The sequence below is a fragment of the Salvelinus fontinalis genome, chromosome 5 (assembly GCF_029448725.1).
Source record: "Salvelinus fontinalis isolate EN_2023a chromosome 5, ASM2944872v1, whole genome shotgun sequence".
Lineage (NCBI taxonomy): Eukaryota > Metazoa > Chordata > Actinopteri > Salmoniformes > Salmonidae > Salvelinus > Salvelinus fontinalis.
The window spans coordinates 31,854,732-31,867,620 of record NC_074669.1 but is presented as its reverse complement, the minus strand read 5'-3'; the positions used below and the strand labels follow the sequence as shown (position 1 = coordinate 31,867,620).

General features: G+C 42.0%; 1 protein-coding gene across 2 annotated transcripts in view; it reads left to right on the top strand.

Annotated features, from left to right (window-relative positions):
- Nucleotides 1-12,889, top strand: part of LOC129855471 (trafficking protein particle complex subunit 8-like) — a 73,755-nt gene that overhangs the window by 14,334 nt on the left and 46,532 nt on the right. The window contains exons 3-5 of one of the 2 annotated variants that reach the window (XM_055923175.1): nt 9,044-9,127; nt 12,314-12,403; nt 12,626-12,800. In XM_055923175.1, the coding sequence (XP_055779150.1) occupies nt 9,044-9,127; nt 12,314-12,403; nt 12,626-12,800 (349 nt within the window). The remainder of the gene's footprint in view (nt 1-9,043; nt 9,128-12,313; nt 12,404-12,625; nt 12,801-12,889) is intronic. The other variant, XM_055923176.1, reaches the window with a different exon arrangement.

The window sequence follows — 12,889 nt, the reverse complement described above, 5'->3', positions numbered from 1 at the left end:
ATATTTTTCAACTGTGCTGTGATGCTTCACGGAAGTACTGAACCTTTTTATTCTCATAGTTTCTACAGATTATGAATTTAAATAAACTTTTTTGCTGAAACAATTATTATATTATTTATGACTTTTTAAATCACACAATCAATCAATCAAGTTTATTTTATATAGCCCTTCGTACAGCAGCTAATATCTCGAAGTGCTGTACAGAGACCCAGCCTAAAACCCCAAACAGCTAGAATGCAGTATTGCTATCTGCAGCGTTAGCTCTAGGTAAATGTTGCAATTCCTGTATCTGTGACCAAATATGAGCTACATATGGACAGTACCAAAATAAATGATCTAATGACTCTGCCTCCTCGCAGCAAAATCTGCAGAGCTGGGAAGATTGTATCCCGTGTGTGTGTGTGTGTGTGTGTGTGTATATATGTGTGTGTGTCATTTTGCGTGTCAATTCATAAACCATGTGCCAGGGAATCGGTACATCAAAAATCTCTTTCCAACTATATTGCAATTTATATGGCACAGCTGTCAATTTTTTTCGCCCTTAAATGAAACTGGTGTATATTTTTTATTTACGATAATTTATTTTTAACCAATTTTGGTCACTTTTTCCCCCTTCCACTTGCCTCTTCCATTTTTGTGGCAATGGTGCAATTAGTTCGTTGTAATTTTGGGTAGAGTAGACATTTCCATATGTCTGTGTTAGCTGCATATGTGACAACTCCACCAGTCCTATTGATATCATTTACAAAGATTATACCTTTTTTTTAATCATTTAAGGTTTTTTATCAATTAGTATATTTGAGTTTAACCACAATATTTGTTATATTATTTCTGTCTTTTCTGGTGGATTAAACTGAAATTGCAACCAACTTTATAAGGCTTGTTTAAAAAGAATTACGTTTTGGAGATTTTGTTTTCAAATAACTGAAAGTGAGCGGTTGTAATCTGAATAAAGGGAAAAAGACCATTCTTGAACATGGGGGGAGACATTACTAATTTACTCAGATTTAAGTATAACTTTTGTATAACTGATGCCTTTAGTGAGAGGTCTAATGATTTTAAAATGTAATCATTTCTTCCCTCCGAATTCATATTCATTATATAAATAGACCCTTACATTTTTTTTCTTGCCATTCCATATAAAATTGAATATTTTTTTCCTCATATAATTTAAAAAGCTGGTTGCTAGCTGTAGGAAAAACCATAAGCAAAATAGGTTAACTGTGATATGACTAAAGACTTAATAGCGGTGATTTTTCCACAAATAGACAGGTATTTTTATTTTCCGTGGTAGCAAGATCTTAACTATTTTTGGTGACTTTCTATAAAAATGTATTGGAGTGAGATCATTTCTGTCTTTCGGGATATGTGTATCGAGTATGTCCACATCTCCGTCAGACCATTTTATTGGTAAACTAGTTTGTGATTCAATACGTAATCATTTACACTTATCATAATTTGGTTTTAATCCAGAGGTTAGAAAAATTATCTTGAGGCTGTGGAGGAATTGTAATTGTGGATTTAAAAGAACATCAATCAGTGTACAATTACACCTTTCTTTATTGAGGCATTATCAGAAGTGTAAATCATAACTTACCATGCTCAAAGGGATATTAAATGTCTCATTTTATTTTACCCATCTACCCACCTTCTTTGTGAGGCATTGGAAAACTGCCCTGGTTTTTGGATGAATCTGTTTTTTTAATTTACCTTTTTATTTAACTAGGCAAGTCAGTTTAGAACAAATTCTTATTTTCAATGGCTTGTTCTGCCCCTGAACAAGGCAGTTAACCCACTGTTCCACGGTAGGCCGTCATTGAAAATAAGAATTTGTTCTTAACTGACTTGCCTAGTTAAATAAAGGTGTAAAATAAAATACAAATATGAGGTTTAGAGATGTGGTAGTCCTTCAAAATTCATGTTTAACACTATTGCACACACTGAGTCCATGCAACAAAGCAATTTTTTTACTCCTGAACTTATTTAGGCTTGCCATAACAAAGGGGTTGAATACTTATTGACTCGACATTTCAGCTTTTAATGCATTTGTAAACATTTTGAAAAACATAATTCCACTATGAAATTATGGGGTATTTTGTGTAGGCCAGAGACCCAAAATCAAAATGTTAAGTCATTTTAAATTGAGGTTGTAACACAACAAAATGTGAAAAATAAGCCAAGGGGTGTGAATACTTTCTGAAGGCACTGTATGTCTATTTTGTTTTTGTAGCCCTGGTTGTCCTGGAAAGGAAATGGTTAAATATAAGGGCTGTACATGCAGATAAATGAAAAGCCATTTTTGCTTTTTGGGGGGGGGGGACTGATAGGGTTAACTTCTTCTGGGCAGGTGGGACGGTAGCGTCCCTAAAACTTAAATAATCTATAAAATTTAAGACGGATAAAACTGTTTCTAATACCCGGATAAAAACAGCGTGAAGCGCGCTCCAGTTCACGCGCATCAAAACAGTAGAGTCCACCTGGAGTGACAATTACAATGAATAGGACTACTTCTTCATTTCTCAAAAGAAAAACATAGAACAATTTCTAAAGACATTTGACATCTAGTGGAAGCCGTAGGAACTGCAACCAGGTTCCTAATAATAAGGGTATCCCATAGAAAACAATTGGAAAATCGTATGACCTCAATTCTTTTCCCCCCTGGATAGTTTGTCCTCAGGGTTTCGCCTGCCATATCAGTTCTGTTATACTCAGACATTATTTTAACAGTTTTAGAAACTTTTGTGTTTTCTATCTAAATCTACCATTTATATGCATATTCTAGCTTCTGGGCCTGAGTAGCAGGCAGTTTACTTTGGGCACGCTTTTCATCCGGAGGAGAGGTTAAGGTTGAGCCCTGGGCTTGTGTTTTCTATGCAAGATAAATATTCCTCTCGAGGCGCATTCATGTTATGCGTGCCATAGGGAGGGAAACATGCATTCCCTTTTTTCTACTTTTTACCCCTTTTTCTTCACAATTTCTTGGTATCCAGTTGGTAGTTACAGTCTTATCGTTGCAATTCCCATACGGACTCGGGAGAGGCGGCGGTCGAGAGTGGTGCGTCCTCCGAAACACAACCCAACCAAGCAGCACTGCTTCTTGACACAATGCCCTCTTAACCCGGAAGCCAGCCACACCAATGTGTCGGATGAAACACTGTGCGCCTGGCGACCATGTCAGCGTGCACTGCGCTAGTGTGCGATGGGACAGGGACATCGCTGCCGGCCAAACCCTCCCCTAACCCGAATGACGCTGGGCAAATTGTGGGTCTCCCGGCTGCGACGGAGCCTGGACTCGAACCCAGAATCTCTAGTGGCACAGCTAGCACTGCGATGCAGCGAGAAGCCCTGGTAAACATGCATTCTGACAAGCAGTCAATGCACAACAATTCTTGCAATCATGGGGAAAACAGCAGTTTTAATGGCCGTTGTTAAAAGACATACACATAGCCTCCCGGGTGGCGCAGTGGTCTAGGGCACTGCATCGCAGTGCTACCTGCGCCACCAGAGTCTCTGGGTTCGCCCCCAGGCTCTGTCGCAGCCGGCTGCGACTGGGAGGTCCGTGGGGCGACGCACAATTGGGCCAGCGTCGTCCGGGTTAGGGAGGGTTTGGCCGGTAGGGATTTCCTTGTCTCATCGCGCTCCAGCGATTCCTGTGGCGGACTGGGCGCAGTGCGCGCTAACCAAGGGGGCCAGGTGCACGGTGTTTCCTCCGACACATTGGTGCGGCTGGCTTCCGGGTTGGAGGCGCGCTGTGTTAAAGAAGCAGTGCGGCTTGGTTGGGTATTGCTTCGGAGGACGCATGGCTTTCGACCTTCGTCTCTCCCGAGCCCGTACGGGAGAGCGATGAGACAGATAGCGATGAGACAGATAGTAATTATTAGCGATTGGATACCACGAAAATTGGGGAGAAAAGGGGATGAAAAAAAAAAGACATACACATATTTTACAGTAAAATATGGGTATTTAGACTCCGTGTAGGCCATACATTTTATTTTGTTTTGTATTATTTAAACTTAGATAGATAATGCATTTCAAACATTTCCATCAGCCGGTAGAGTTTCCCAAAGATGCACCTTATGCGAGCCATTTCATGTGACGGAGATGAACATCTCCATTAAACTTAGAGGGCAAATTTTTATATGCAACAACTAGGATGGGTTGTTAATGTGACTAGGATTGTGCCTTTGGCTTCTGGACAACCATAGACAGTTGATATGAAAACCAGTAGGACAGAAATGCGGTGAGTTTTTTTGTTATTAGCTTAGCTGTTCGCTGCTTCGTGCTGCTCCTCTCTCTCCCACTGATCCCTGCAGCCTCCGTCTGTGAGTTGCCTAGCAGCAAGTCTCCGCTCTGGCTTGCTCACTCTAAATAGAGACAGGCATTAGTTGATGTAAGAAAGCTACTTTCTAGCTCTATAAACTCACTGTATGTTATTTTTGGCAAAATAATAATTCCGATCCATCAAGACACTTCCTGTTTTATGACTGACACAATTTGTTAAATTCTGACACCAATTTAATTCTGCAAAACAATGCAAATGAACCTATAGACTGATAAGCATGTCCAGTCAAATTTCTTTTCAGATGCTAACTGGAGGCAAGCATGGTTTCTGTCTGCCAAATTAGTGTGACAGTCAGGCAACCTCCATAGTGCTGTCAAAGTAAAACTGAGAAGTTGGGCTTGGGCAGCCACAAGCCATAGCTGACTCCATTGAGTACACAGTACCACCAAAGCTGTTATCTGTGGTACAACCTCAGTCCCTTCTAAATTCCTATCGTGTCAAATCAGCCTCAAGTCCATTGTGCGTGAGATGGCGCTGTCGATCACGATTAAACGTCATTGAGCAAGCAAACGCTGAGACGAGGGCGCAGAGGAGAGATGAGTGCCGCGGGCACACAGGCCAGTCAAGAGTGAAGAAATGGTCTCGAGAGAGCAGAGGATGTCCCGCAATCCAACAGGCCAGACTTGAGAGCTTGCAAGTGTGATTTTGGGCAAGCAGAACCTCATTGCTCCAGATCACCTTTGGGTTTCAACAATTGCTTTTTTCCCCCCGATTTGAAATCCAATCTAGTGGTGGTGGTGGGCAATCTATCTGGTGCGTGTCTAGAAACCTTTGATTGGTCACTTACACTGGAGTGATGCACAAACGAACATGCTTACCCATGGCCAGTCCAGAGTGTGATTGCATGACATCCAACAAATCGATGTGCTTCAGAGCCGGCTGTTTAGCTTGCAAGCCAGCTTGAACAGTAAGCACAGAACGATTCATTTTAAATGCAAAGGAATTACCTAAAAATCATACAATGTGATTTTCTGGATTTTTGTTTTAGATTCCGTCTCTCACAGTTGAAGTGTACCTATGATAACAATTACAGACCTCTACATGCTTTGTAAGTAGGAAAACCTGCAAAATCGGCAGTGTATCAAATACTTGTTCTCCCCACTGTATATGTAGAGAAATGAATGTAGCAACTACATCCACTACAGATTGACCCTTTTTAAGTCTTTCAAAACTGTGTGATGTGTTCATTAGACTAATGGATTTATTTATTTATTTTCCGCATGAATTAGCTTGAGCAATAAGACCTACTTTTATTCCAAAGGCTGGGGTCCTCACTATGCAGCTGTTATGAGCTCATTTTTCACTGGCTGTCCACTTGTTTCAAAAACAATGATTGATCGGCAGCTTAAACTTCTTGAATTCAACCATTTTTGGGTTCAAATACACATTTAGATTTGTTTACAGCCATCCACAACAACCACAATCCGTAAGTCGCAAATAGCTAAATGAGAGGGCAGAAGTGTGATTCACATCCGTGCGCTATGTAGATATCAATAATATGTAATATCCGTATCGCCGTAGACTACACTTCTGTCATCCTTATCGCCAAGTGTTTATTAAAGTTGGATAGTCTTTGGAGCTTGACAGCAGTTGCACCATTGGAAGATATACCTTGGACTGTAGCCTACAAAAGCCTGTTCCTGCACTTTTCCTGCGCTCGATCAAAAACATTTGGTGTCGCCGCAGTGGTCTCTGACTTGTGGTCAGACTCGCTCAGGTGGAACAAATTTAAACTTATGCCTTTTTTCAATGTTGATTTGAATGTCATTGAGAAAACAACATGTGTCAGATTTTTTTTCTTCTCACAAATCCTTTCTGAATTGAAGTATAATCATCTTAGTTTTTCAAAAGTATCTAATCTGATTACAATATGTTTGCTGGTAACGGATTACAGTTACCGTTTTTTGTAATCCCTTGCATGTAAATTTCCCCAACCCTGCATGTGGGTACACAAATAATAATGGCATGATGGTAACATTGAAAGGAAGGGCTCGTTAAGAGAGTGTGCAGAAATTGAGAGAAAGGCAGGATTTAATATTTAGGGTATTTATTAAGCCCACAAGTACACAAAGCATATGGGGATTTTTTATAATATGGAGACACGAAGGGGAGACCCTTCTACATTAACAGTACATAACCAGTGCCAAATAATAGAATGTAAACTGAAATGAATGATTAACCAGCTAAACTCAGGTTAACATGTAATGATTGTCCACACTACATTCAAAGGAGGACTGAGGAGAAGCACCGCCATGCGTTCTCCAAACATTTCATTGAGGAAACAGATTTGTTTTATAGTAATTGTCTAATTTCACAGACAATAGTAGTTCCCAAATCAGTGTCAAAATATTTCAATTTGGCATTTTTTGTTGTTGTTTTGATTACATGCAGTAATACAGAAGTAAAATCGCATAGGTAGTCTCATCAGCTGTTATCAGCAAGCTAGAGCCATCTGTGGAAAGAGCACAAAGTCGATCAAAGATGTACTGAACAAAAATATAAACGCAACACATTTTACAATTTTTCTGAGCTACAGTTCATATAAGGATATCAGTCTATTTAAATAAATTAGGCCCCAATCTGGATTTCGCGTTATTGGGCAGGGGCGCAGACATGGGTGGGCCTGAGAGGGCATAGGCCCACACTCTTGGGAGACTGGCCCACCCACTGGGGAGCAAGACCCAGCCAATCGGAATTAGTTTTTCCCCACAAGTGCTTTGTTAGACATAACAAAGCACCTTGTTAGATCCCGCGGGTGAAGAAGCCAGATGTGAATGTCCCGGGCTGGCCTGGTTACACATGGTCTGCGGTTGTGAGGCCGGTTGGACGTACTGCCAAAATCTCAGAATCTGGGGTTCAGAACTTCACATTTTAGTGGCCTTTTATTGTCCCCAGCACAAGGTGCACCTGTATAATGATCATCCTGTTTAATCTGCTTCTTGATATACCAAACCTGTCAGGTGGGTGGATTATCTTGGCCAAGGAGACATGCTCACTAACAGGGATGTATACAAATTTGTACACAAAATTAGATGAATAAGCTTTTTGTGCATATGGAACATTAATGGTATATTTATTTCAGCTTATGAAACATGGGACCAACACTTTACATGTTGCATTCATATTTTTGTTCAGTGTGTATATATTTTGACATGTAGTAATTATCTCTGTCTGTGCGCTCGTGAGACCCATCTGCTTGCTGGACCACGTTCTGTGCTCTCGACTGGTCTGTGCACTAGTGGCACTCATTCTCTGCTCGCAGGACCCCGTTCTCCACTCATTGTTTGCTTGCTCAATGATGGACTTTAGAGGCTGATTTGACGCCATAAGTTCCTGGGCCAAGACCGATATGAGAAGAATGAACTCTGGCCACAGGTTCAGTAAAACTAAGACACAACAGAGGCCTGGAATCATCACCTGGTTAATGAGCTGTAGGATTGTAGTGTTGACGAAGAATGTGAAGTCCTGTAGTTCCCCAGACTGTCCTGTAGAGGGAAACAGACACTAGGGAGAGAACATGGGGGAGAGGGATGACCTGGAGTTATTTAGTATTTTTTGTTGTTGACAATAACAGCAAATGTATATTTTATTTATTTTTATTTTACCTTTATTTAACTAGGCAGGTCAGTTAAGAACAAATTCTTATTTTCAATGATGGACTAGGAACAGTGGGTTAACTGCCTTGTTCGGGGGCAGAACGACAGATTTTTACCTTGTGAGCTCGGGCATTCGATCTTGCAACTTTTCGGTTACTAGTCCAATGCTCTAACCACTAGGCTACTTGCCGCCCCAAGTATAGTGTAGTATGGGGGGTGATTTCCATGTTGATTTATTTTGTTAATTTCCTCTGCTGACCTTCTTCCCTCATTTTATTTTCTCTTTTACTCACCTGGATGACCCTTGGGTAAGAGCCTTCCTACAATCTCTGCCCTCTAACCTATGACTTTACAGGTCACACCTTTTGACAATGGATTATAAATATCCATAAAAGCTTTTGTTTACCTTAAATCAGCTCTGTGAAATGCTCTTTGCAGGACATTCTTTCTCACTGTATCTGATATGAATGTAGCCTAGAGAAATAATATATTTTGTGTTAAATTTCAGGAAAGTATAAAACAAAAAAGCAGGTTCATGAAGATTCTGGTTCCATTTTTCAAAGAATGAGCTTTGGGCAATGTTGTTGTGGTGATGTTACCACAGAGTGTGTCCCTCTTACGGTCCACTTCCTCAAACCTCTCCAATCCCCTCTATTGCTCCCATACTATTAGTGGACCTTGCTTGGGTCAAACAGCCTCCTCTAACCCTAACCTAAAGTTAAGTCAATCCAACCATGGCCCTCCTATGTCTCCCGTTGACCTATGAATGGAGCATACACATTACATGTTCTGTCGTCAATGTTTTGTTGAATGCTAAACTGAAAGCTAAGCTTGTGATTTGGGCTAACCTTTTCTCCAAGCTATATATAGGAGCACATTTGTAGGTTAAAGTGAGAGCCATGGTGGTAAGATTGACCCTAGTCTCAGTCTCCTATAATGCTGCGCTTCCCTGGTTTTATTGGTCATAACTACAATCTACTATGTGAGATAGTGTATATCTATGATGTTGGTACTGTAGATCTATGAGTGGTGAACATCAGTGGGTGCTCCTGTACAGGTAATGGGATGTTGCTAACGCTAGTCCCTGACTCTCTCCCCCTGTCAGATCGCTCTCTTAAAGCTAGCGTCCCCTGGTACAGTGACTGGAGGGACACACTAACGGAACTCAGCACCTCCAAGCACTACACAGGTACCTGTACTCTCACCTCACCTCACCTGGCCCACAGGTGTGTGGGGGGGAGGGCCCTCCCTCTTCTCTCCATTTACAGCTATCCCTCCCTCCCTCCGTTCCTCCCTCCCTCCTAACTGTGTAGCAGACTGTCCTTTTCTCCTCTCTAGTCTCTCCGTAGCAGACCCGTGTAGTGAACTCTACCATCTCTCCTTATTCTTTCTGCTCTCTCACAAGGTAGTAGTTTCAGATGTCCATATCAGGGATGTGATTTTTTTTCTTTTCTTCTTACATTTTCTTCCATGTATAAACAAAAATCCCACATTTCATGTTTTTACTACGTTGTCCTGATCACATCCCTGCATATGTTTGTGTACTTTTCCATATAAGTAAGTGTACTCTGTACTGGTTGTCTCAGAAATGGTCTTGTTATGTGGGTTCATGAAGTGACTCAGGGCATTAGAGCTCATTTTGATATAATCTTGATAATGGAACTATCTTTTCCTGCATCCTACACCAAAAGGAAGAACATTGGACACATAAAATAGTCTCTTCATATATAAAGGATGGGTGTAAAGTGGGAGCATTTAGTCAGTGGTCTTCCGTCTCCCATTTATATATAATTGGCCTAGGCCTATATCTAAATCCCAGGATATTAGATAGGGTGTCTTGTAAGATATCCGCATTCCAGAGTCCTGAGACTTGAGCCAGTGGAAATGGAAACTATGCTTTCTATCTTAGTCTGTTTGAAGTCAGGGTGGGGAATTGTTTATGTCCTGAACACTCTTCCTGTACTCTCACTTCTGTGCTCTATCAGTTAATTAGATTTTATTTATACAGGCCTCAAAGTGCCTTACAGTCATACATAGGCCCCCTAATTGGCTATGGCCTATTGCTTTCTGAGCCGCATCTCTAGGCACTCAGACTTCCCCCCGGCATTAACTCTTACTCCAAGTTAAAGGGTTTTCTCTCAAACAGTGAATTAAAGTTGATAACAGGGAATTGGAATTGATTCAAAACAGAAGGCTTTAAACTGAGATGAATCTTGACTGCCGCGTGCGTGCTTCTCAGTTACTGAGATCACTCACTGACCTGACTGAAGTGAGCTCTCTGATGCTCACTCCTGACTCACTCACGCAAAGTTTCCCTTGTATCCTGTGGCTTTATTTAGTAGCAAACAGACCTGGGTTCAAATACTAATACTATTTGGAATAATTTCAAGTACTTTGTTGCCTGGAGTGCCCGGTAGGCAGTGTTTGCACTTTTGGGACTTTTCTATTGGTCCTGTTGTGCCAGGCAAGCTCAATCAAGCACAGGTTAAGTATTGGAAATGATTTCAAATAGTACTTGAAGCCAGGTCTGTAAGTAGCATAGAACTCCTGATCTGTTTGGTTTTCTCTCAATCAGTAGGTTACTAACTGGTGGTCCTCGTGATGGAAGACACATAGCATGCCTGTTTGTACACAAGCATAGCACAAGTGTTAAAAACACAGACAATTTGTTTGATGAAATCCAATGTTGGTGTATTTGGTCGTTCTGGGTACACTTGTCCCCAAATTTGTGGACAGTGACACTAACAAATTGTTTTGACTTGACGTCATCTTTTGTCTTCACATTTTTCAAGGCTGAGCACTGGTTGCTTTAGAGATTCTTTTGAATAATTTGCCTGCCATAAAATGACTGTAAATGTATTACTGCCTAATCATCTGTAAAATGGGTCGCATGTTGATCCTCAATGCTGTTGTGCCTGTGTTGTGATGAATGTGGAAAGAGAGAGTACTAGTCTGAGGTGTCACGAAGGAGCTGTTCAGAGAACTCACACCAGAAATGGCAGAATTACCCGGGTTGTGTTCATTAGGGCACCCCATTTTTAAAGCTCATGAGATCTTCTTATTGGACCAGTTCAGATAGTACCCGAGTCAGTATGCAGACCAAGCTTCGCACTCATTCTTTGTTCACACACACACACACACACACACACACACACACACACACACACACACGTGTGTTACTTTACGTAGTTGATGTCTACATTTGGCCATGGTAACATTATATACTCCTGCTGATTTTTGTTATTCGGACAATAATTGGTGAATCTCTTGATGACAAATGTAGTCTACAACGAGCAGCGTGATGCTCTCTGCATCTCGAATGGGTTTAGGATAAAAGAAAATCCGGAAGTGGTACAAACCCTACTCTCATCTGGCTAATCAGTAATTCATCTAATTTCTCTCAGAGTATCATTTATTGCGGCTCCGCGATCAGACCCTTCAGCTGTGTGTGTGTGTGAGGGTTAGGCGACGTCGACCTTTGTCCTATCGTGATTATATACCCATCAAACTTGCTATACATAGTATTTCTTCCTATTGGCCAGCCCCAAACTCAACTTAAGCGACTATTGGGCGAAAGATAATGATGTTTAAAGCCTGGGCAGAGGCGAAGTGCATATTTTTTTCAAATATTCCTTTCTGGTGGACGAGCTTCAGCATGGAACAGGTGTGTCTGTGTGGCGCGCACATGATGGAGCAGTGACTGTTCCTCAGACAGTCTGTCTTACCATAGTGAGTTAGGTTAGACATCATGGGCTGGATAGAAGCAGTGTACCGTATTCAGAACTGGAAAATTACTATTCGATGAGGCAAATAAAGCAAGTAAAGAACATTCTAGATCTCATAAAGCTGTGATTGAGAAAAGCCTACGCTTTAGGCTGTAGATTGTTCGTCTTGTTAAAGCTGCAACTTTAGGACAGCGCCTTAAGCTAGAATATTTGGGAAACAAGCTACTGTTCCTAACTTTAACTTTTATGATAGGCCTAGTAGGAGGATAAGTTATTAGTCATTTTTCAGTCCTGCATGGATAATTTCTTTCTTAATAAGCTTAAACTTGTGCGAGACTCTGTTTCTTTACTCTGCGGCGCCAGTGAAGTTAAAGTAGGCTAAGCCATCGTCTGTCGCGTCCCCATTGATGATGGCTATCAATCATTGATAGACTATGCTATCGTAATATCGCTCAACCCTAGTGTGTGTGATGGCTTCTCCTGGCTGGTTGACCCTGGTGTGTGTAGACCTCTCTCTGCAGCCCCCCCCCCCCCCCCCCCCTTCCGGGTGTCGGCTACAGGTGCTCTATGCAGCTCCACTACCAGGGTGGGGGTGAGACCTGGTTAGAGTAATGTTCTCTCTCTCTCATCTTGTTGTCCTATCTCTCCAGCCACGACTCCCTGGTTTGAGGCGTACAGAGAGAGCTTCCTCCAGTCCATGCCTGCCTCCGACCATGAGTTCCTCAACCACTACCTCGCCTGTATCCTTCTCACTGCTTCAACGTAGTAGAATGAACACTGATGATGAGAGACAAGTTCTCTCGCTCTCTCTCACACTCCTCCTTTTTCTCACGGTCTTCTTTTGCCTCTCCTCTGTTTTCACCGTCCTTTCCCCACCCTTACTCGTTCTCCGTCTGCGTGGTTGCCTCCCCCTTTCCTTCTCAATCTCTTTGGTTGTGGTTCTTTGACGGCCGTCCCTGCAGGTCTGTTGGTGGTGTCGTCCAGTGAGGCTGTACCAGTGGAGAAGTTCCTCAAGCTGTCTCAGGAGCAGCACAGGATCCAGCACAGCGGCGAGTACACCAACCCCAAGTGGTTCATCCCCAACACACTCAAGTACTACGTCCTACTGCACGACATGAGCCAGGGAGACGAACAGAGGTGAGTAGTAGTGACGCAAACACCGCAGACATGCAAGTGCGCACACAACATCTCAGACAGCCAGGCTTATGACCTCGGCTCTCCTTCTC